We start from the raw sequence: 25,822 nt of genomic DNA on the forward strand, positions 1-25,822 counted from the left end.
CCAACCCAGCATTGCCTTGCCTTGTCTTGCCCGCTCGGGGGGCACTGCTCTCGCGGTGTCGTGCGCTCTCCCGGCCGCGTGATGCGCGATGCTCGGCGGGCCCAGCTCTGGTGAGCAGCGGCAGCGATGAGAATTCGTGACTAGGGATGACTGAAGCTTCGTAATAGCTGCGAATTTGCAATGCCTTGGGAGTGCTGGAGGTGTTGCCCAGGAATAGCACTGTGCGTACGGGTAGAATTAAAACCAGTTTGCTGCTGTGGGTTTGGTTGGTTTGGTTTTTCCTCTCTGGGATGACTTGGCCGGGGGTCCGGAGAGTCCTCGGGTTGTTGTTGTGCCGGGGCTCCCCCCGTCCCTGCCTTGGGGCTGGGTGGCTCTGAGGGGCTCTGTAGTGCTGCTGCATCGGGAAATGTCCGGCTGACCCCGCTGAGCCGCCCGCGGGCCAGGGCGGTGAAGGAAGGGCCGCCATTTGAGCACCCAAGGGTGATTCCTTGTAATCTTTCCTTGCTTCGGTTCTCTCTGCAGTACCAACACTAGTTTTGGGTAGTAAGGCTAGCGAGTCCTCCATACCACATAATTGCAGTGCAAGTCTTGCCTAGCATGAATTCCAAATAGGAGCTTTTTTATTTTTTTGTCAGGTGGTGGAGGGGATTTTTCTTTGTGTTTCTTGGTTTGTTTAGTGAACTTTTATCCTAATGTGTGGCTACTTCAAACAAAGTCTCCAAATTTTGAATATGAAAGTAACATCTGGTTCGTGTTCAATACTGTTATGAGCAGCATATGCAAATAGAGTTTTGTATTTTAACAAAGCACTCTTGGATTGTCATTCTAATGAAACTTTCCTACGTCCCAATTATCCTAATGTCAGGCAGGGATTTGCTCGCTCTTGCTTCAGCTGAAAGAGAAACAAACTTGCTAAAAATTTCAGTGCAAAACTATCCCTTAGGATGACTGTCCATTTTAATAGCATTAGTTAATCTCCAACTTGCAGTTTCTTCTACTTACTGTATTTTAAGGTCTCTGGGCAATACATAAAATCTCTTTTAAGGTCTTCTACCATCTGTTGTGCAGATTGTATCAGGCATGGACTGTTACTAAGCTGACACCCAGCTCTTCACACATACTTGAGACTGCTCCAAGCTAAAGTGGCTTGGAAAGGACATGCTGAGCTAGGAGTGTTGGGAGTGTCTCTAGTGTTTTATTGGGGTGTGCATTTGACTTGGGAGAGGGCTCCTTTGAGGCCCACCTAAGGAATAATTGTGCCAGAATTTCCTGTTGGCTTTGCTTCTGGGATTTCATCTGTATTCCTCTTGTGGTTTGAGTTGTTGCTACAAGATGTTGATTAGGAGAAATTCTTGCTGAGTTTCTTGTTTCTGTTTTTTGTTGTATTGTTTGCCTGATGACTCAAATAATGAAGTCTTCCAACTGTTGTATATCACTGTGATAAACCTACTTTAATGTGAGAAAGAAAATTAGGAATAAAGTGTTATGGAAGTTTATTTTTACATTGGATAACTAGTTTATCACAGTGTCTATAACTGTCTATAATCTGTTGTGCAGATTACTTGTCAGGGAAAAAAACCAAACCTACACCCAAAAACTTCCTTCTTTGTAAAGTTTTCTATCTGTGTGTAAGTGAAATGTTTCCTTTGTCTATTCTAAAGAGAAAGGGTTTAGTTGTTCTTCACATAACCAATTTCTCCCTTCCTTCTCCCTCTTCAATCATTTGCAATTTGAATGCTCTGGAGAAGGATGGTAAAATAAGAGGTGAGAAAGTTGATGGTATTGACACAAATCAGACTTACTGACCAATTGGTTTTCTGGTGTGTTGTGGCACTCCAGTATTGCTTTAGTGAGATTCAGAGAAGGAAATTTGGTGACAGCAAGTATTGGTGAGCTCAGGAATGATGTTATAGATGTAGGTCCATCAGCTTACTGCTTCTCTTTAATAGTCACCTACCTGGCATTGTCTTCTTTCTCATTTATTGGGGTGGGCATATTTGCAGTTATATAGCCACATTTATATTTATAAATTAAAATTTGTATTAAAACCCATGTCTTTTCAAATGAATTGTGATTTTTCTGTAGGATCTCTTCATGGTACTTCATTAAAGTGAACTGTAGTACTGCACTTGCCCCAGTCATGCAGTACTTGGCTATAGATCATATGACTGAAGTCTTGTTAAATCACAGCTCACTTCAGTCAAGAGAGGACACAGCTGTGAAGGTCATAGTGCAAAAGGCCTCCCAAAGGCTTGAGCATTGTCAGCCTCTCCTGCAAGAGATCAGCTATTTCAGCTGGAGACTCCAAGCAAGGAATACAAGAGCTGTAGCCATAACCTTATGCCTAAGCTCATAACCTAAGTTCAACAAGTCTTTGAAGACAGTTACCTTTCTTCAGTAAATTCCCATCCTGTAGTCACCTTGCTCAGCACAGCTGGGTTAGAAGTGTCTAACATACAGACAAGAGCAGTTGAAAGCCTGTCCAGCAGTGTTTGTGACTCCATGAAGAACAGGGCTTATATCATGCTTCAATCATTTAGCTTGCACTGTTGCTTTTTAATAATCTGTCAGGTAAAGCAGTAAAAGGTGAATTGATCTTAAAGGTACAGAACTTATGGCTGCCTTCTCTGAAAGCCAACCAAACACCACAGCTTATTTGTTTCAAGAGGACTTTTGTAGAGAAATGCCTATCATTGCTAACAGGTGAAGAAATTTGTGGAAGAAATATCTGTCCAGTTTCCTGCTTCCTTTTCTTTATGTTTTCCCTAGTGAGTAAGACTAGCCAGAAGCATTTTTCTTAATATTTTAAGGTTATGGGAATACTGCAGTGGAAAACGAAGTGTTATGGTCACAGCTGGTAATGAAGATTGCTGGAGTTAGTGGTTATGGAAGCCTGAATATGACAGGAGATTCAAGCTCAGAGTCACTGAACTTCTTTGTGGTGGCTTGAGATGCACAAATCGTAGAGCTCAATTTTAAATCATGTTGTATAATATTGGGATCAGAGGAGGGGAAAAAAGGCAACAAAACCATACTAAACCCTTGTCTTGGTTTACCTGACTGTGAGAATCCACCTGCAAATGAAGCAGGTGGGAAACTGGCAATCCTGACAAGAACCTACAACAGGTCAATTACTTTTGCATGGTACAGACATGACAAGTGGAGCTAATCCCAGCTGCTTGCCTCCTGTATACAGAGGCAAAAGATGAGATTAAACTGGGCCATCAATTCTAGTGCAGAAATACTGAAGCATCTGTCAAATGTTTGACACTTACGAAACCAAAATTTGTTCAGTCTGGCACTGCTGGAGGAGCATCTGGTAAAAAAAAGCAGAACCTGGAACAACTTCAAACAAAGTCTTGTTCCTGGAAGGGTATTGCTATGGTAACTAAGTTATCTTAGCCTCACTCTTCCCTTTAAACTAGCCAAAAAGCATCAAAGTGTCCCACAGGTAATACAGATTCACCGAACAGGTTCATAATTTCTAGTAGTGAAGATATTTCAGTGTTCTTTTTCAGATATCTTAAAAATCCTTATATGGGTAGAAATTAGGTCTCTAATACTAGAATGACTAAGGAGTGAAAATGAAAACTGAATTCAGTGTGGTGGATTCCATGGAACTTGTCACATTGGGAGTGACTATTGTAATGAATACTTGGGAAATCATGGTGTTGGTTTGCTTCTGCTGTGTAAAAGGAAACATAGCCCAAGGTTTCCATCATGATTTGAAAGTATAATATATATATATATATTCTGAGCTACATTATATGTTAATTTTCTGTTTTATTTTTCTTGCAAATTATACCTCTTTTAGCGCAGTTACATTATAAATTTTACCTTGAAAGCTGTGTTGTATTGGCAGAAGATGAAAGCATGAGTATACTGTCATATTCATGGTCTAATCTTAATTCTAAATGATGTTTCATGGTAATATCACTTAGCTACAGCTCTCCTGTCTTTTAAATGGAGATAGAATTTGCTAGTCACATAAAGTTGTTCTGAGAATTAATTGCTTAATGTGGTATGTATGCACTGCTTTGAAAATTAGGGCATATAGGTGATGAACATCATTACCAGGTAATTACTATTAATATACTGAGTTCTAATTAAAGCAACTATTAGTAGATGAAGAAGGTAGTGTCTGATTGCCCATTTTGATGTCAATAATGCTACAGTCATAAACCTGATATAATGGAGTGAAGAAGCAGCTGTGGGAATTGCTGCTACTTTTAAGGAATTCCTTTCATCATTGTAACCTAATGGTAAAATGAATACACATTTTAGCATTTACCCTGTACAGGGAGTGATAACTGTAACTGCTGCCAAGCAGATTTAGTATAAACAGAAATGCAATAGGGCCCTGCATGTCTCTAGACAGGAGATTGTTCATCACTGGCAGCATCTTGAGTTGTCTTTTGTCACCCCATTGGTAGATGGTGCTGTGTAGTGTTTTTGCTGCGAGCAAAATGCCCAATGTAAGTTTTAAATTAGGGGAGTTTTTTAAAAGGCATCTTGGCAACTGTATGTATGAGTGTAAACAGGTCATTGTGTTAGAATAGCAAAAGCTCTGCTGATCAAATTGTTAGGAGTTCAGTATCCAGGCTGGGGATGAAGTTAAGAATGTGGATGCTGTAAGACTTAATTTCTGAGATAGATCTAAGGAGTTCTGTGCACTCGCTGTCTCAGTATTGGAACTGCACAGGTAAAATTATCTGCTCGAGGCTGGGTGATTATTTAGGAATGTAAAGCAGAGCAATTTCATATGAGACCATGAATTAACAGTTCCTTCAGTTTCAGTAGTGTTGCAGTTCAGAAATAAGTATGGCCAGCAAATAAAGCACCAGAGTATCTTACCTAGTATGGACCTCCCAACACAATAGCTTCTAAAGAGAATTTGTTAAACTTGTCATATTTAACAAATAAAAATATTTTTTTGAGTTTTGGGGGGAGGTGTAATAAAATTCCTAACTCCACAAGATGGAGAATTTGGGAAGCTGATTTAATAAGCCTTGTTATTCACATCCAAAGCCACCTTATAATTCTGATAATTGTCAGGATACTGAGAGGAAAGTGATTAACTGTTTCTTTCCACTGCATTGTAGAGGAACCTGCAACAAAAGGTTACTATTAAGAGGCAATCTTAGAAGAGCTGAATGTGTGTGATGTCTTGTGGCTTCAGAAAAGGATTGTAAAATACTGCCCCATGTTTCAGAGTGTCTCTAATTCATCAATGATCATGTATAATGATTTTCATGGTAAATTTCATAGAATCACAGAATATCATAAGTTGGAAGTGACACACACGGATCACAAATTTGTTGATTTGTTAGATTTTAATTCCTACTTCTGAACTTTTTTGTGGGCTCAGTGAAGTAATATTGTTAAACATTAATTTACTGCACTAATTCTTGATTCATCTCTTTAGTGATCACACTAACCTAATTAATTCATTAGGTCTTCTTGTAGATTTTTTTTTTTGTGTTGGCCAATTTATTTTGATTCATGGGGTTTAATAAAGAAGCTCATTTAACATGAACATCATTATATTTAATCACTTGATACCTGCTAGTTTTTCTTCAAATAGTAATTCTGTCATTCATCTTGCACATCTAAGATTAGGAGGCAGAGGAGGGCATGAAGCTGGTGTAAGGGTCTGAAGAGGAGCAGCTGAGGGAACTGGGGTTGTTGAGGAAAGGAGGCTCAGGAGGGACCTTTTAACTCCCTGCAGGGAGGCTCTAGGCAGGTGGGGAGTGGTCTCTTCTCCCACGTAATAATGACAGCACAAGAGGAAATGGCCCCAAGCTGGAACATGCCAGGTTTAGAGTGGGTATTAGGAAAAATTTCTTCACAGAAAGGGTTGTCAGTCCTTGGAACAGACTGCCCAAGGAAGTGGTTGGGCCCCAAAGCCTTGAGGCATTTAAAAGATGTGGCACTTAGGGACATGGTTTAGTGGTGGACTCATAGTGTCGGGTTAATGGTTGGGCTCTGTAAGGTTCACATTTCTTCCAACCTAAATGATTCAATGTAACATTTACATGAGTTTGATTAATATGTAGTCAAGCTATTTTGGCTGATTTTCATCTAGATCATTATAAAACAAGTCACTTTTCTGTACTCATTTGCAAAATTCTTTTTAATGGAAGCAATTAAAATCAGCTTTTTTTTTTTTTTTTTAATTTGACACGCTCTGCAATATTTAGCTTTAGACATGGGGATTGATTTACTTTTTCTGTCTTCTGGTGTCAAGTATTGATGGAATTAGGGTGTCAAGCTTTATGGAATGGGCTGCATTTCTAGATTCAATTTGTATAATATGACTAAAGCAATCCTTGATTTTAATAAGATCTCACAGGCTTGCTTTCTCTCTATTTGACAATAAAATTTGGAATATAGGTATAGCTCAAAGGGCAGTGATTTAAAAATTCCCTCCTCATATAGTAAAAATATTGATGAGGGTGGGTATTTTCCATTTTCTAATGCTAACTGTGGGAGGATGCTTGCAATTTATCTTGTTACAGTGTGGTGTACAGCCAGTAGAGTGGAGAGCCAGTTTAAATAGCAGTCCTGGGTTAAATTGTTTGTAATCATTGCATATGAAGGAGGCAGATGCTGAAAAATCTGACAAAACCCTTGCAACTTCTAAACTTCTGTTTCTGCTTTGCTAAGCTGTATCAGGCCTAAATCAGGTGATGAAATAAATTTAATGGGCTAAGACAGCAGTACTTCCTTTGGTTTTTTGACTTTATTTTCTAGGAATTCTAGTGTTGTAATGGATTTCAATTTTAAAAAAAATAAAAAGCCCACATGGAGACAAAAATGTGCTCAAGTTTTGATATTTTTCAGCATTTTCATTGCTTACTACTTACTATACTTGGTAGTAAGTTTTGGAAGGAGAATATGACTTGGAATTCTACTGGTGTTAGAGGTCTTATTTCATGCTGATATTCTTGGCAAAGACCTCTACTCTTTTACTCTCTGCACATTTCCTTTCTACAGTTGTTTGTATCTTTATTCATTGCTATATACTAGCTTCAAAGAAAAAAGTAATCTTTAATCTTTTGTTTCTACAGCGAGTTGTTTAGGAAAGAATGAAAAATGCTTTGTTATTGGAATAAAAGTTAAAAATGTTCTTAGAAGTAGTTTGTAGAAGTCCCAAACAAGAAATGGCATCTTACTGTGGCAAGTTCTATATAAATAAACAGAATCTGGTGCCTTATGCTCTACTAATGTAAGCAATGGTATAACTGCACTTGTAATGATGGGGACACTTGTTAACATGTTGGTTGGCAGGCAGAGCTCCAGCCAGTAGAGGATGAATAGCAATACTCAAGTAGAACATCTCTTGCTCTTTGTTCTGCCCCTTCAAGCTGAATCATAGAAGAGATGAGAAGAAATCCGTCTACCAGAGGCCTTCCAAAAATCCCAAGAGCTGAAAGTGCCACGTTGTTTTCTGTGGAGAGGTGATTGTGGTAATGCATCATTAATTAGATATGAGTGATGAAGTCAGCATTACACAGGTTTAAAAGGCCAAGAAAACCCAAACTCAAGGTAGCAAGTGCAGTGTGAGTAAATGACTAGCTTCATAAATGATATAAATTGTGGAGATAGTGGGAACAGGATGAGGCATTAGTTTTAGCTTGGAGGGTTTTGACCAAAAGGGAATTCTTCCCTCATGCTAGTTTATGCTCAAAAAGTTCAGAATAATGAGGGCACTGTGAAAGATTTAGTTAGAAAAGGAATATGAAATTCTAAGTTTAGCTTTTACGGTTTCTCATATTTTTTATGCAAGTCAAGCAATCAGAACTTAATTACTGTTTGAATGCTTTTCTTGTCTATCAGTGGATCCTGTGTCAAAAACAGAAAAAAAATTCCAGTTTGTCTTCAGTTGTGCCAGTCATGTGCAAAGTTGACACCTGCAGCAGTGTTAGAGGAGCTGGCATGATGAGAGGACAGATTTAGCATGAATATCATGCAGATTGTGGGACATAAATTTTACTGATTCACTTGTTTTGTTTTTAATGGCAAACTGCCCAAAGCCCAAAATGTACGAATAGAAAATTTCTCTCTAATTCACTGAAAAATCAGCAGCCTGAGGACATGCTGATTTATCCTGTGTGCTTCTGTTCCTGGTTAGTTCTAGCTGCTGATACAGTCTCCTATCTCTGGGATGCTACTTCTGTAGAACATGTGTATCTTGCTGGACTTTAAAGCTGATCTACATTTTGTATAAGTGTACTGAGGATCAGGCATTCAGTCAAACAGATTATAATTTTTCCTGCTTTTAACATATGTTTAAACATAAAATTCTTTTAGCTATTTATGCTGTAAAGTTTTAGAAATCCCTCAGAGGGCTATTTTAATTTTAATTATGTAGCTGCTGATGGAAACTGTAAATAACTAGTAGATTCATGCTCTTAAACATCTTGTTTTCATCCTGGGTAGTTATGTTAATACTAGGTTGTTATACCACCTGAAACTGTGAGAACAATGTTGGTATTGTTCATGGTTCTGCCATCCAAAAGGGCCTTATTTTCATGGTGTGTGTAAATTCAGAGTCACTCAGATAAACACAAACAGGTTGTTTATTGGTGCCTTTTCTCACAAACTACCCCTTCTGCAGGTCTTATTGAACTGTTAGTCATTGATTAATGTAAATAATGTATAGTTACCTCATCTTTTGAGTGGCTCTTAACAGTTCCAATTTTCCAAGAATCAGGCTTGTTAATTATTTTAGAATTCTTTTTCCATAGTTCCTCATTTAAATGATCTGTTCACTCCATTGTTAATTATCTGGGTTTCTCACACAGAGGTAGTAGTAGATGTAAATTTTATTGCTCTACTAAGTGATTATCAGTTAGAAATGAATAAAAATTCAAAAGCTGGTTAAAGCCTTGCATGGAATTATTTTGGTATTCATTTGAAATTGGCAATTCCCTTTTTGAATGGAAAAAAAATGAAGAATTTTCTTCACAGTCCTTTCTAGGATAGTTCCTTTGGGTTTTTCCTCTTTTAATTAGTATTATGCTTGGTATTTCTCTATGGGTTTCATTGATCTGAAATAATAGGTTTTTTAAAGATAGGGATCTGAGTGTGGTTCAAAACTTCATTTGAGATGGTGTCATGAGTCTTCAAAGGGCTAATTGGGAGCTTTTCTCCAGAAGTAGTCAGGCTCTGTCATGGAGAGGACATCAGCCAGGGAGGCTGGTGACGTTTCCCCCTGTGGTTCCATCAGCTTTGCACCTGAGTTCCTGTGACCTTTGGTAGAAGTCCCAGCTGATTCTTACCTGTGCCATTGTGTACAGCTGTGTGTCCATTTTCTGTGACTGCCACCTGCAAGGTACTACACAATGCTGAGAGCTTATTTCATAGAGGGAGTGCTCCAAACTGGTACAAGATTGTAAAAAATGGGGAATTGCTTGTCCACACCTGTTTCACATTGCCTTACCTATTTATTTTTCAGCCTCAGTTACCAAAGTAGCTTAAAAAGTGCACTACTTCAACCTGACATGAAGGTTTAGATAAGGAAGGATCTAAACAGACAGGGTTACCCTCCTCCCCATAGTCTTCCCTGAAGGAATCTCTCACCATATGCCTCTTGAATTAATAAGAAGGTGGGTTTTGGATGCAGCTAGAGGTGGAAGAATCTGCCTGAATCTGCCAGTAGGTTTTGGACATTGGCCAAATATGTCTAAGGGAAAAGCAGCTGTTTCATTTTTTTTTTTCATCTGCAGTCAGAAGCCGTGATTTTCATTTTGGGGAAAGGTGAGGCTAAATGGAATGTGTAGACAGAAAATAGTTGCATCTCTTCTATTACTTGAGAACTATTCAATGTTATGGAAATAAGAATGATATGAGAACCTTTGTGAGGGCAAAAGGTAAACCTTAATTGTGATGAGAGAGGAGCAGGGATTTCCTTGGGTTTTTTTTTTTTGAAAACAATTTAAAAGGTTTGCTTTTCAATAGTGTGGTATGTAAACTGTGTCTTTAAAATAAAATGCATGTATGTGATTCTTCTGCAGCTGGGGCCATACCTTTTGAGATGCTAGATTTGGGAAAGGAAAAAAATTACCTCTATTTACTGACAAAATTTAAAAATGGTGATACTGCACTGACTGGATGTGATTCAGCAGAAGGATCTTGGTAAGGGCCCTGTAAGGAGTCCAGGGTTCCTCACAGCCTAGTTCAGGAGTTTCATAGTTCAAAATTCTGGAGTATGGGTCACTTTTCACAACTGGCAACACAGCTATTAATACAACCAAATACTGGAAATATATTTTGGAAGCCTTAAATGCTTCAGAAAACTCAAAACCTGAATTTTCTGAAACATTGCAAAGTGGGTTGTATATAATTGGGTTTGACCCTTCTAGGTCTAGTGTTGAACACTTGTGGAACTGCTGTGCAGAACCGGCATGGAATATATTTTTGCTTTAAGATCTTTTCATGCCTGCATATTACTGGTTTAGAGCAAGGGTGTCAAACTCTTTCTGTATGCACTTGCCTGTAAGGCTGTGTGTGTTCATCAGATCTATGTATTTCATCGAGTTCTTATCAAGTAAGTGAATGACAGAGTTGTTTTGCAAGGTTTATTTGCTGGGCTTATTATTTAAACTGTCTGTTGGTGAAGGGGAGGAGTCGCTGAAATGTCAGCTGCTCAGCATGAAACTCCTGGGAGATAGGATTTACAGTCCTGACCTGAATCCTTGCAACCTCTCTGAATACTGGCTTGCTGAAGTGCTGTGTGAAATAGTGTGAAATAGCACAGTGCTATCACTATGCCAGCAGCAATAAAGATGTACTGCAGCTGTCTCATGAATGTTAAATTCCCATGCAGAGTTCAGGTAGGAGGTTTCACATGCCTCAGTCATGTTTGCTCTTTGTAGCTGTCTCCTGGTTCCATATGTAAACATTTTAAAATAAACTTTCAATGGTTAAACTGTATAAAAGAAATTAACACTGGAGATAAAGTTCTTGGAGAAGTTAATGTGATGTTCAATGCAAACTCCCTCATTCATTGATCCCAAATGACATTGCTTGAGGTTTCAATAATTAAAGATACACTCAGCTATTTTATTCTAAATTACTCTTGTATTTCTCACTCTCCTGCCCCTGAGTAAAATCCACAGTCATTTAAAATGGCAGGATTGATAGTGAATACTAGTGGCCTTACTGGTTACATCTCTACAGTTAAATTAGATGTGCTTTGGACTGTTTTCAGACAGTGAGGGCAGCTGGCAGGGAAAAAAATATGTCTACATTATGGAACAGTTTTGTCCTCCAGCATAGGGAACAAATGGGCAAAATTCACATTGACTCATTTTTTCTGGGAATTATCCTTGTTATCTGCTGTCTCCAGGGAATTGTTTAGTGGGGTGTGATTTTCTACATGGAAAAAGCATTTGGGACTTAAAAATATAAAGGTCAAAACAAGTTTCAATGCCTCTTAACACTGGTGGTCTCTTTCCTGGCACTGCTTAATTTGCTGGAGTAAATGTACCTTTAGATAGGATTTGTTTAAAATCTAGGAATCTGGTCTAAGGTGTTGAGCAACAGCTGATAGAGAAATGAAAAAATAATTCTTCCTATCCTAACTTCTCTGCTTGAATTTCCCACTGAATTTATAAGCAGTGCATAAGGCAGACCTGTGCATAAGTAGATGACATCAACCCTTTGAAAGTACCTGTGCTACCTTGGAGGAGATATTTCTACAGAAAGGGTAAATATTAGTTTGAAGAAGAAAGTCAGAAATAGATAGCAGAACTGTGAGATGCAGGTTTTGAAATAGTTGTGAAAGTTGTGTGCGTGTAAGATTGGTTAGAGAAAAGCACAAAGTAAAACAAAGAAAAGTAAGGCTCTGGCAGATTGTCTGGGAGAATCAGCAATGGAAAAACAAAATAAGATATTATAGTTGTGTTAAAGGAAGGCCAAAGTAAATGGAAATTGGAGACCCGAGTTTTAAACAAACAAAATCTCATGTAGTCTGAGGACTGATTTAATAAAATTTAGGCATTTAAAAGAATGCATCTGTCCAATTTATAAAGAAATATTTTGGACAACTTTGAAGAAAAATCTCACCTGAGTCTCTACTCTGTAGCAAGTACTTTGTAATTAAATTTTAGTCTGCTGGATTCATATTCTCAAAGATGTAAGATTCCTTGTCTCATTGCATAGGCAGAAAAATAGAAATGTTCCTTTCTAATAGATATATAAAGCAGTAAGGATATTTTAAAATTCCTGTCAAATCACTCCATGTAAATTACCTAATCAGATACCATAGCTACATACTGTAATGTTAAAACCAGCAGAATTACACCATCACAGGAATCAGCTATCCCTGTTCCAGATTACAGGGTTTTATAATTGCAATGTTTCTTCATCAACCCACTCCACTTCATGCTGTCACATATCTTTGGAATTGCTATGAACATTTATTTCTATATAGAACATAAAAATTTATGTTTTTCAAATTTTATTTTTTTTTTTGGAAATCCTATTTTGGTGAATGCTGATGCTGGCATTTTGGGTATATAGTAGTTAGTGTAATGGAAAAACAGAAGCTGTTTATTCAGGAGTACTGAAACCATAAATTTTATTAAATAGTTGTGAGATTTAACATGCTTAGTGCCAGCTCAGAAGTATGGAATAACTTTTTACACCATTACAGCCTCTTTGTAAAACAAAGTGTGTTTTAGTTCATAAACTTCACACCCTTTTTTCTCAAATACAAGACTCTGTTAGTTTTTCAAGACAGAAATCAACCAAACTTCTCCTTTCTCTATGGTGGTCTCAATTTCATTGAATTTCTTCTTTCTGGTTGTGAAAAGAGCAAGCACTTATCTCAGGAAAGGGTGTTGCACAACCCATGGCCCACTGGTGCAGCAGTGCCCCTAAAACCAAAGGTTCCTTGCACCGAGGTATCTCCAACTTTGATAACTGATGCTCATTCTTTACAATATTCCCTGAGCTCACTGGTTTTGCCCATCTCCTTGGAGCTGCCTTCCATTATGAGGGTGCAGTTGCATTCCCTGGCTCCGACCAGCTTGGAATGATTACTGATATAGCTCAGTGAGTTTAGTACATCGTTTGTTCATAGCCATGATCAGACCTCTTAAGAGCTGAATCCTGCAGTTTTAGTAATTTCAGAGTTAATTGGCTAGCCTTCAGAGCTTCTTCAGTGGAAACTATGATGGAGGAAAAGGATGTTTGGCTTAGACAGGAGATTTGTAAACAAAAATCCGTTTCCACAATGTGTAGTGCAGGTTTCCGCATCCAAAGGTGACCTGAGGAAGGCTTGTCAGATTTCAACTGAGTAAGGCTGGCCAGGAAAATTCTCATGAATACTTTCTTCATAGGAATATGGAAAAGGATAACTTCAGACATAGTCCATTCTTTCCAAGTGACCAATCTCTGTGCAGTAGAATTTGCTGGCTTGCTGAAATCAGAATGGCTTGCACAGACATTTTCATTTCAGCAGAGCTGAGGTGTGGCTCTGACAGATCCCCGCGGGGCTTGGAGCGGGCTCTCCTGCCTTTGGCAAACTGCCTGGCAGGTTGACAAGCAACAGAACATGACAAACTAGGGGGTTCTGGCACTTGTTCTCAGCACTCCTTGAAAGGTGAAATTTGCAGGCTTTTTAAGATTCCTGATTCCAAGGCAACTTGGTAGGTGGACTGCTCCAGACTGGCTTTTCTTTTTCAACTATGGCATAAGAATATAACTAGCATCAATTCTGATCACAGATGACAGTTTTTTAAATAGCTTTGCAGAATGATAGGCAAGAAAAAATTAAGTCAAATGTTTTGCTAACATGTGAAGGGAAAAGCTTTCTTGATTGGACAAGAAAGCAAATATATGCTGTTTTTATTAAATTAAAATATTTGTTTGAGATTGTTGCTCTTCGATAGCAAAGTCCAAACTTTAAATTGCAATATATTACCACAATAAAATTGTGTAAATGGGCTGCTGTATGTTTTTGTCAGTAACAAAATATCAGATATTCTAAATCTTGTTACCACATATGAACTGGGAAATTTATATGTGGAGTAGATGAAATGAAGTGGAGAAGCTTTGTTCTCTGGTGCTTTCCCTGTCTGATAGTTCCTTATTGTTCTTATATAGGCTGTCCTATTTTGGCTAAATGTGTTGAAGGGAGGTGAAAAATAACAAATGAAGGCCTGAAAAACTACTCAGTAATGAAATGTTAGTCCAACTTCAGAAATAAAACTGAGGCATCCTCAAATAACTTGTCAGGTTATAGATCAGTCTGGAAGTGGCAAAATATTAATTGGGCCCTGCTAATAGGGACTGAACTGCCTAGGCTGTGGGCTGATCTTCCTGGTGTCAGAGTGAGTTCAGAATCAGGTTTGATCCTTTTGAGAAGGAATGCATCTCATACTTGAGAAGACAACCCCTGCCAACACCACTGTGCTTCCTGATTCTATCCAATAGCATTATTGTTCTGTGGTCTCCTCTGTCTTTGCCATTGCTGCTTCCAGTGTCTGAGGTCCCATCTCCCAATACTGACAGAACATAGAGAATGTGGATTTTTATTTTTTTTTCAGAGCTAGAAACTCCCAGCAATTCTTTGTTCCTTTCCTGAGGTTGCCTTCTGCTTTCTCTATTTTGTTTCACTCCTGAGTGCTGAGTCAATTAAAATGTAAATATTCTGAGCATTTTTTCTAAAAGAGATTTGATTCAGGCAAATCTCTCAATTTTAAATATGCCAAAAATATTTGCTTTAAGAGAATGAAATAAATTTGCAGTGCCATCTTGTAAGTATGTCTTCAAACTCTTAGCTTTCATCACATTTTGATCATCTACCTGCTCTTTTGATAAGCACACGTCATTTTTTAATATCAAGCAGGAAGTGGCTATGACCGTGTTTTCAGAATCACAGGAAAAATGTTTTCTTTCAATATCATTCTGCAATCTTTATCCTCTCTGGGATGTACTTTATCCAAACCCTTCTTGATCACTGTTCTAACTTTTCTTTCTTTTCCCCTACTTTAAATTACCATGTCTGGCTTCTTATCTTGCCCTGGAGCTCTACTGCAATTTCCTATAATATTCCAACCGTGTATCTTTCAATTCTGTACAAATTGGCAGTGCTCCTGCAGTCAGCATGCATATCTTTCCTTTCTTCTGCCATGTGCTGCTCCTCCTTCTGCAGTGTATCTCTGCACCCTTTTCTGTCTATAGGAATCCATCCTTTCTATGGACTGTATTGGGGAAGTTAAGCAGTTCTGTCAGTTTCCTGATTAGACCACATCTCATGGGCTGCAATTTACTTCATGTTTCTTCTTAGATTCACATACTTGAATTCCTCCTTCCTTGTTTGTTATGTCTTTCCTGTTCTCAGAGAAAGAACAGAAGGATCCACATGCAACGTGTCGCTGTCTTTTAAATGTTCATTCTTAAACCCATCTTTTTCACTTGCTAGCCGTGGCCTCATTATTTCTTTCTGGTTCAATAACAGTTATCCATCAGTGGCTTTTTCCCAGAGTAATGTATGTTTCCTTTTTATCCTCTTAAACCCCTTTTATTTTATTTCAGATACGATGCATATGGTATCTACAGTAAAGAGCTAATACATGTCCTCTTCCACTATTGGAATAAGTCAGTATTTCAATATACAAAGTATAAAATAAAAACAAACAAAATACCTAAAAGGGAGTTTAAGTTAAATTTCCCTAAACCTGAATTTGAAATTATGTTCTCCTTATTCTTTTAGTCATCTTTTCAACAAAATGGTAGTTTTAGAAAAATGTATTAAATTTCCAATTTGTGCCTCCCAGAATATTAGTACCATTTACACAGTGTTTCTACAGAAGACAGTTTCATTTCTGTGTGACTGAAAAAAAAAAATAAAATTACTGGGCTTTGTGCTTTTGGATCATTAAAATGGATTAGAAATGAGGCAAGAGTCAAAAAGTGAACTTAGCTTGATCAAAAGCAGAAGCAAAGCAGTAAAATCAGCATGTGTGGTCTGGAACAACAGCTGATGTGAGGTCTATGCAAATTTCAGAGATCCCATGGGAATATTGCACGTTATGGTAACCACAGAAAAAAATCTGGAAGGTGTATCTCCAGGAACATGGTGGAAGATTTTAGGTAGGCATGTGGGGCCCTGATTAAATTAAGAAAGTGAAAGCCTAATATAGTGTAACTCAATGTACATTTAACTCAATGTAATTATAAGTTTACTTCTCTTATCTGACCTGCCAGCCCATAAATGTGCTGCTTTTCCAGCTTTGACCTACATGGGGTTTCAGCCTTTTCCATCACAGCCAAGAGATCAATCTGAAGACTAGAATCTAATCTTGTCCTCTGTTCTTCAGTTTGTTACTGCCTGGTGATACTCATAATTATGTCCATCCCTTGGGGAACTACTTTCCACCCTTAATGGTTTGTTATAATTCTCTTGGATATCATGGAATCAACAGAATCATTGTCTGGTACAATTATTTCTTTCATTGATTGTTTCTGGGCATCTTCCATCTTCATTTGCCATCTTCATTTCATTTCCTCTTTTCAGCATCGTCCTTCTTGCACAATGGTCACCCCTGAGCGTATCCAGTAGTCATCTATTCTGGTTCCTAACTTGTAGGTGAAGGCTTTTTGAGGGCTGAGATCACAGTTTGTGATGGTAGAGCTAGCTCAACAAACACTTTGTTTTCTCTGTGTTACTCCAGTGTATTGAGAATGTGTGCTTTTTTTTTCCATACCATGCTTTGGAGCTCCTGCTCCCCACCCTATCCAGAGATGGGGAGAAATCTTGCAACAGAAATAATTGCAAATGTACCCTCTCTGTGCTGCAAAGATCAGTGAGCCTGTGAAGTTCTGGTTGACACACAGCAGTAGGACATGTGCTGTTACATCTATAAAAGTCAGTCTGTTTATTTTTTTAGCCAGTGGAAGTCTATGTGTGTTTCATAAACTGTGTTTTAAATTATAATCTGAGTGCTATTGTGATTTGTGGCAATTGCAACAGGAATCTCTGTTGCTTTCTTGTGAAATAGAAGCAAAATTGCATAATCCACATAATTTTCATGTTGGCCTCTCATATGCATTCAGATCTGATTAAAACAATCTCTCCTGCCATCCTGTTTGTATATTTGTAAAGGTCAAATGTGTGATTAGGCTTGACTATTTAGCTGCAGGATACAGTCAGATTTTTACAGCATCTGTAATGTGATATGCACAGAAGACTGTCTGCCTCTGAAAAAGGACAGCTATTGGTCTTGAGGGTCACAGGCACATTTTTTCATATGTACTTTGTGCAAGTGGTGGTGCCAAATCCAGTTGAGCCAAAGGGTGAAGAGTGATCCTGACTGGAAGGCTGTGGTGTTGCCTTGGCAATGCACAATATTGAAATGCTGTTAGTCTTGAGTCAATTATCTTTTTTGACCTTTACACTCATGTTGCACTCAGAACACTTAGTGCAATAGTTACTTATGGGGAAGTAAATATAATTCGCATTATCTTTCCTGTCTTTGAACAAGTGGAACACCATTCTCAGTACATCTAATGCAGTATCTTTGAATGCTGTAGCTGTTTTCTCTGGGCCTGTGGCCCAGCTATAGCTGCCAGGGTAGCACTTGGACATGTAAACCTGCCTGTGGTTACCAAACATTGTGTGTGTGTTTTGTGTTTTAAGTAATATTGACAAATACCTTTTATGTTCTGGAGAAGCCAGAAGGACACAGTTTGTCTTTGAAAAGTATAGTGACATAAACATGTTGTGTGTATTTCATGAGGATGTATCCATCTGGATATAAGGGAATTATATTAACAGCCTTTGATAGAACATGAGGCACTCAGAATTTTATTCTAAGCTACATCCCTGTTTTAACATAGAAAGTGGAGGCACTGGAAATGTGCTGTCCTGAAAGACACCAAACATATGAAGCAACAGAGGTTTAGATTCAGGGCCTGAGGAGGTCTGAATTTAATTTCCAGATCTGTAATAGATTCTCTGTGTTATTTTGAAAAAAATACTTTTGTCATTCAATGCCAGAGTTTCCTCTTCCTGTGAAGAGGCAAAAAATTTTGCAATGCTGCTTGCAATTTTGTACAGTCTCCTCTGGCATCTCCACACGCTTTTCTGTAAGTGCCTGTGGCACTGCTCCTCTGTATCATTTTGTACCCTCTGACAGTCGGGCCTGAAGCTTCCCAAATGAGGTTGATTGTTACTTTAGGAAGCATAGGAAATACTTAAGTTGACTGACTTTTTTCTGCCAAAGCTGAACTTCTCAGAGACTCATCAGTAATGCAGATCCAGGGGGGGTCTTTAGATTGTTCCCAGTGACTTCTGCATAATCAGAATCTATTGGCAGCTACCAGCACGTGGATAATCTGTATAAATGAGTTGGTGTTTACATCCTGCTTCCTCATCTTGGAGTTACCTTATCCTTTTAATCAATAATGTTGTGGTTATTCACAGTCTCTGAAGAGGCCAAGAGTACAACAGTATTGAAAGAATGAGGGTGAAGTGATACAGGCTGAACAATGGATTACATGGACATTTCTAGTCAGGCTTTTGTTGGTTTGTACTTTCAAACACAATCTATCCTGGTTATTCTATGAGTAAATAGACACATTTACTTTTTTATTTTTAAAATATTTTTTAACAAAAGCTCCTTCAGAATTCTGTTTCAGGTTCAAAGTAAAATAGAATAGTTACATTAAATGAGTATAATACAATGGACAGATGAGACCCCTTCCATTTCTTAATATTCTTTCCCCTTGTGGTAAGAATCCTGTGGCTCTCTGTGGAAATGAGTTCAGACTGTGAAATAAATTCCATCTGGCAGTCACTTCTCCCATCTCCACATCTAGAACTCATTAGAACTAAACTGAATTCTTGAAAATGAAATTAACTTTCCTACTTAGACAGTGATTTGGATCCATTTGGTCCTCTTTATGGACCTTTTACATCCTTCAGATGTAACTTCTCAGTTCCTCAAAAATGCATGAAATGGGAAAATTGGGTGCATTTCTGTTTTCCACCTCTGTTGGTAGAAATTCTTTTGGTTGTCTGCACCCCTGACAAACCACAAACTGCTCCTTCACAAGCCTCAGTCCCACCTGAAGATATTTGCTGTCTGAACCTAGTTTTACTTTACATAAGATTAAAGCCACTTTTGTGATCCCAGTATATGAAATAGCTGAGTAAACACTTGTGTAATATATGCACAATATACTGCTCTTAGTGAAGCCTAAACCATACCCTGCCATGGCATCTACTGGTATTACAGGTGTTAATACCTGTGCTAATTACAGGTGTTAACTGCCTGCAGATGTATTTAGAGAGATTGCTGGATCAGTTATCCCGTGCAGGAACGTTGCATTTAAAGTAGTCAAAACTTTATTAACTATCCCTGTCTTTCCTGATTGTCTCCTCCCATTTTAAGAGAATTTACAAGTGTTTTCCATGGGAGGTTCTGGACTGTGTACAGCTGGATCTGCTTTGGCAGGGCAATTGCAGTTGGGCAGTGCACTGGTACGATGCAGGTCGAGGGAATCTGTTTAATTTCACTAGATGAGTAGTTATGGGATGAAATGGCTGAGGACAGACAAACCAGGATTCTGATGGGACAAATATGCTCTATGCAGAGTTTTTGGGTACTTACAGAGGGATCTTAGGGTCAGTGCAGTGGCTCTGTCTCTTCAAAGAAGAGACAGCCTGTTTTTATTTGCTGGTCTGGTCAATCATATATACAATCCCTCTAATTCTGAATATTTTAGGATAAGTCTGCGAAGAATTCAACTTCTTCCCTTCTAAGAGAAAATTCTTAGAAACTCACAGTCCACCAATTACATAAACCTTCTAATAGCATAAAAGGAATATTCTGGCATGGCAACTACTCCCATGCTTTTCCATTGCTCAGAACAGGGGATGTCTAGGCCCTTGACAACTGTCAATCATTGATCATCAGTTTTATGGCATTACAGCAAGCCATGTAAACACACTAAATCATTAGCTTTTGTTTCCTGAAAGTGCATAGGTTGACTCTATTGCCTGTGGGTTTTGTGGTCCTTTGATGTGAAGCTCCTTCTGTTTTCTGTTTTGCTTCATTTTGGTTTTATTTTCAATTTGAATTATTTTGGGTTTTTTTTATTGGATTATGGAAGGAATACTTGAGATATCCTAAACAACTGATCTTTCCCTCTGCTGCTGTGTTACATGGAATCAGCTGATCCATGCTGACTTTGGTCCCAGTTCTGAATACTTATGAAGAGCAGAGGCAAGTCTTTCCTGTCTCTAATCTCATCACTCTTCACAGTGTTTCTTCACCCTGCCTAACTTTTCTATTATCCTTTTATTGTCTCTGCTTCAGTACGTTTCCCTCTTAGTACTTAGCTTTCTTTAGCAAATAAATTTTCTTCTGTTATTTTAAGAGGTTTATCTGTCTAATGTTCTAGGTTTTTAACTCTTATATGTCAGTGTTGTGAACAATTTGCTGTCAAAAGCTTTTGTTTATTTTCCTGAAACCCTGAGGCTAAAAGCAAAAAGTTGCTATATGTAAAACTCAACCCTGCTATGGATACAACTAACAGTCTGTCAATAGAATAGGTTATTTTGGTTTTGAATAATAACTTCCATTAAAAGTTGATTAGTTCATGAGGAGATCTCAGAAGAGTGTATTTATATGTATATGTAGTAGGTATTCTTATATAAAAGAAAAAGTATTAAACAGAGTCCTTTCTGGACTCTGCTTGCATTTTTCTCAGGGTTGGTATTATACATAATGAGAAAAAGGTAGAAAAGAACAAATTCTAGGAATAAATCATATTACCTTCATTTATGATGCAGCAGTTTAGACCTGGAAATGTTTCTGCAATCACTGTTTGAAGCAGAAGTTTTCCTTCAGCTAGGAAAATAAAAAGTCACTGTTTTGAAAACATCTTATTGATGCAATACCTAGACTGATTCTGTTCTCATTAGCACAGCTTCTTAGCCCCCAGTTTAATTGGTGTCAGTTACTGTTACACAATGTCAATCTGGTGGCAGTTTAAGCCTGAGCAGTATAGATTACAGTGAGGATGGATTTGCAGACTTAATTTTTATTTTTTTACCAAATCCTTAAAATACATGGAGGAGATGGCAAAAAAAAAAAAAAAGACAACTCTGTATATCCCAAATCTTGAAGTGCTGCTAATTGAAAGAGCAGAACTGGCTCAGAGATGTTCATGGGAACAAAAGGTGACCATTCAAATGGCAAGGTTATGACAAACCTCTTTTACCATTTTCTTACAGATACTCTCCTCAAACGGGAAATACCCGATGTTCAGCAGCCCATCAAAGCGGGTGTGCAGTCTCTGAATAAGATCGTGCAGGTCCAGAAATTGCTTCTAGAAAAGCAGCAGCTACCTCCCAAGGGAAGGGTAACCCTCGGCCATGTGAAACGGGATGTGCCTTCTCTTGAAAGCCCTGAAGGGCAGCAGGAACCTCACAGCTGGCAGAAACATCGCCCTCTTCTGGGAACAGAAATGCGAAGTTGTTGAGAATGTTTTTCAAAAATGCAAATGAGCTGTTTTCAACTCTTTTATATTTATGACTGTATTACTGTGAGACTGTTAAGAGTTTTAATTTTGTAGTTACCCCACCTGCTGTTTCATTATTAAAGCCTTGGGTCTGATTAATCAAAAATGTATTCTGCAGTCAGATCACAGCAGTTGTATAAAATTTGTAAGCATGACTATACTGTGAAAGCTATTCATGACCAAAACAACTTCTAAAGTTTCTGATGTGTCTTATGAGGAAGCAGTATGGTAAAATGGGTAAAATGGGTAAAATTATGCCTAGAGGCAAAACAGAACCATGATGCTGCTCTGAAGGATTTTCTTTCCTTTCATGTAAAACCCCCCTCACCCATACACACTACATGCAGAGGGAGAGAGTTCATGTGCAAGTTATTTTCATGAGCACTTGAAGATGTAGATACCAAAACGATATGGCTGACACATGGCAAAAATCATAGGAAACCTTGGTAAATTCTATCCCCTACACCATGCAGTTTAGTGCAATTCTGTGTCTCTAAGGGAAATTGTCATTGAGCCATTTGTTTCAAAAATCAAATATTGTATGAGGAGGGTATCAATGAATCTTCACACTTCACTTAGATCAATAAACCTCTTTACATCAGTCTTCAGCTTTCACTGCCTCCCAACTTTGCTGAATTCTTACAACAGAAGATGTGATGAGAACTTGTAGTTCATGTTTTCATGGAAGTTTTCATTTGATATTTGAATAGCCTTCACTGTCATGTAGTCTGGGGTTAACTTATTTCTTCAGTTGTTGTGGAATATATGCTTCCCCTACGTATGTTTGTACAGAAGCTAACACCAGAATGTTGCTTGTATCTGGACTTTTTTTCCTTTACTACAGCTGTTAGTAGCTTGTATGGGAGCTCGTGTCAGAATTTTTTCATATTGGTGCTGCCATATTCAGCAAGTTTAATGAGATAAAAAATGAAAGCAGCTCTGGAAAGCAAGTTTGAGGACAGTAGTGTCCAGAGTTGAGAGGGACAGAAGGTAACAGCAGAGAGGTTCACACTGAGGATAGAATTTGTTTACTTATGCAGCACAAAAAGATATTAGCAGAAATAGTGTAGATGGATAAATTCTTCAGACTAATGGTTTCAGTGCAGCTGAACACTGTAAATCACAGATTTCCCTAGTCTATTAGACTCAGAACAGAACGAAAACAGCTTGTCTGATGTCTGGAGCAGCTCAGAGAAACACTTAATATTAATTCATGAGGAATATGCTATAAGAAGTCTGTTAAGATTAATTTTACAAAGGAAAACTTCCAATCATATGAATTACATTTTAAAGAAATAAAATGAACTTACTTTTGGGAGCCCAGTCCTTAGTTGACCTTTCTGGTTGCAAAGCAATTAGTTCCATTACAGTGCTTTGGCAGTGCAAAAGGCACTGGGGAATGGCAAAATGTTCTCTGGAACTTAATGAAAGTGAATGGAGTTTTTAAAAGAAGAAAAAAACCTGCTAAAACCAGAAGTGCATCTCTCAAGCTGATTCCAGTCCCACTCATGTATGTGCTGTTTAGCTCAAGGAAGGAGTTTCATTTTCTGAACATGTTTGATGTACCTGGTTAAAGACTAACACCAAGCTGCTGGAACAAGGCACCTTGCTCCAGATAGTTACCCACATGTTCTGACTGTAGTGCCATCAGAGGGAGAGGCAGTGTGAAAACATTCCTTGCTTTTGCCTTCATTTCATGTCATTTCTGCCAAGTGCTGTCTTTGGCAGAAAACGTGACTGGCTGGAACTTCACTTTGGGTATCAGAAGCCCAGTGCTGAATATCAGCAACATCACTCAGCATTTTCAGGGAGAACTAAAATGGACATAAAGCTTATTGAGTTTTCTTTATGAATTATGTGCAATCTTGCACTGCCTGCCTTTCTCTTCTTTGCCCTCACATGGTAGCTAGTTACTCTAGAGAATTCTTACCAAAAGAAAATTGAATATAGACTGTTTCAGCCTTTGAAACTGAATTCTCAGCCTCTTTTCTTATATCCTGTGAATGTGGTGATATAAAAGAGATTGAATCTGAAACTTAATAAGTAGTAGTAGAGTAATATGCTACTGAAGGAGGCACGTTGGAGGGATTTGATCTTTTAAATAGCATTATAAAAACCCCAAAAAACATTTTAAATAATGTAAAGCCATACCACATGGTTTTCAGGGGAGCATGTTGTGGTACATGTATTGTGCCCAGCCTGTGCAGAAAAAGAGTGTGTTGCACATCAGCATGGAAACATAAGAAATCTAAGAAAGTGTGGTTCAACCTACCACTGGTCATTTATGTCATCTGCAAAGGTCAGCTGTGGTGAAACCAAAAATGAGACATGTTTATAAGATGTCTGTTCTGTTACTTCCTGTGATGTTTAGGGTTCTGAGCTTTGCCTGAGTAACTGTGTGCATCAGAACAGGCAGAAGTTGTCTTTCCTTCAAAGTATTTTCAGCAACATCCTAGGAATACTTTGCTATTCATGATGCTCCGGGTTTTGTAGTTTGGTTTTTTTAAATGCAAGGACAGTAGACGTCAGTAAGAATGAGGGATGTGCAGCTACCTTCCTTTTAAAGATCTCAAAAACAAGGTTATTTGAGCATTTAATTGAATTTAGGTATAGAAAGTTATTTTTACTCATATCTTTCTAAAAAAGGGTTTAATAGAAAAATATGTTGGAGAATTGATCTAGAGGATGCTCATTTGTTATTTATCCACACTTTAAGCATTAGAGGTTTTAGTCTAAGAATCCCAACCAGGCTGTGGAATCCCAACTGCTTTGGGGCCGTGCCATTTCATTCCCCTGGTTAAACATAACCTCTTGTATTTGAACTCCCAAGAACCACAACTTACACAAAAGAGAAGAAAAAGTTGTTCTGGGAAATGCATTTCAAAGGGGTCTGATTACTAAGACTCTTTGTGGAGAGGGGATAGATCTTCCTGTTGCTTTTTCTGACCCTGGCTTACTTGCTGATGTCTTACATCATTAATTTAGAATACTTTGGTTTTGGAAGCTCCATCAATCCTTTCAGCAACTTGGGTATTTAAGTGTGATGCTTAAAGTTAGCAAAGTTGTCCTTTATTAGCAATATGGGCACACATCTTTAAAAATCGCAATTTTAATAGACAACATCAAAACAATGTGGTAGGGCAATCAAAACCACAGAAGTACTGGGCAGAGGAAAAACTAGCATGATAATGAGTAGAAAATAATTTGCCAAGAAATAAGGAGAAGATTGCCTGGACTTCAGGAACACAAGGTGGGAAATGTTGCTTTCTTTTTGTTTTTTATCTGCAGTATAAAATCTGTAGTCTAACAATTTCAGTTAAATGCAGTGACCTGGTGAAAAATATCAATATTTATTAAAAAGCAGTGAATTAGGCTTGTGGAGCATTTAACATTGCAAGGGGATCTCTGGAGATGAAAATATTCCACCTTTACTGGTAAAAAAAAGGTTAAATTAATATCAACATTGAATTTGAAGTGAATAAATAGCAACTCTTTATTTACTATCTAATACATTTATTTCTGGCTGAAAATCTAGAAACAAAAATGCAAATTCTTAACACAGTTTTCTCTGTCTTACCAAGTACTATCTGCTTCTCATCTGTGTTCAAGGGCTACACTACCTTTAGTTCAAAGAAGCTTTGCAAAATCAAAGGGAGTCCAAATGTGCACATCTTTACAGTATCAAAGCAAGTTGTGTGGTGGTTGGTAATTTTTCTTGTAAGATAAAACTGGTTTTGCCTCATATGCTTACCACTGCACTGAAGTGTTAAGGAAATAGGTGATTATTCAGCTATGCTTTACCCATGTTGAGTTTCCATAGCAGTCTTCTGTTACAGTGTTACAGGCACTTTGGATATTGTGTGTAACAGTGCAAGGAATTTATCAGATCTCCTGCAATGATGCAAAACAGTGTGAAGAGACAGGGCTATGGACTTACTGCAAGTCAGTACTGTTATTTCTAATTGTCCTTATAGCAAAGGGGGAGTTGCTGCTGTACTGACACTCTCACTCCCAGCAGCTGTACCATGCACCAGCTTCCTACAGAGAAAATTCTTTGCTTCCCTCAAAGCGATTTTCCATCCAAAACCAAGTTGTACACGTATTTAAGATAAAATTTTGCAACCGAATTGTTGTTTAGAATGTAGCTTAATGTATTATCTGAGGTAATTCAGAAGTACTAATAACACTTTCTAACTGTAAATGGGACTGTTGCTGGCCTCAGTTCTATTATCTGGAGTAGATCACTTGAATAAAATATATGTATTGAATTTTTTAAGTA

The 25,822-nt window shown here is 38.1% G+C and overlaps 1 protein-coding gene and 1 long non-coding RNA gene across 5 annotated transcripts in view; one reads left to right on the plus strand and one right to left on the minus strand.

The window, feature by feature from the left end:
* Positions 1–2,402, minus strand: part of LOC111931599 (uncharacterized) — a 32,432-nt gene extending 30,030 nt beyond the window's left edge. The window contains exon 1 of one of the 2 annotated variants that reach the window (XR_002865675.2): positions 1–46. Coding sequence is in view for 1 of the 2 variants with exons in the window: in XM_086899840.1 (XP_086755966.1) it covers positions 1–565 (565 nt within the window). In the remaining variant the exon portion in view is untranslated. The other variant, XM_086899840.1, reaches the window with a different exon arrangement.
* On the plus strand, positions 14–25,822 carry LOC111931598 (uncharacterized). Of its 3 annotated transcripts, XR_015289828.1 has the most exons (3): positions 19,329–19,498; positions 20,193–20,243; positions 21,257–23,512. It is a non-coding gene; the product is annotated as an uncharacterized LOC111931598 (long non-coding RNA). The 3 variants fall into 3 exon arrangements; XR_002865674.2 differs by lacking the exons at positions 19,329–19,498; positions 20,193–20,243 and adding an exon at positions 14–221 and having other exon boundaries at positions 21,257–25,822; XR_015289827.1 differs by lacking the exons at positions 19,329–19,498; positions 20,193–20,243 and adding an exon at positions 23–110 and having other exon boundaries at positions 21,257–25,744.

The sequence above is a fragment of the Cyanistes caeruleus genome, chromosome 8 (genome assembly GCF_971803275.1).
Source record: "Cyanistes caeruleus chromosome 8, bCyaCae1.hap1.1, whole genome shotgun sequence".
Taxonomy (NCBI): domain Eukaryota; kingdom Metazoa; phylum Chordata; class Aves; order Passeriformes; family Paridae; genus Cyanistes; species Cyanistes caeruleus.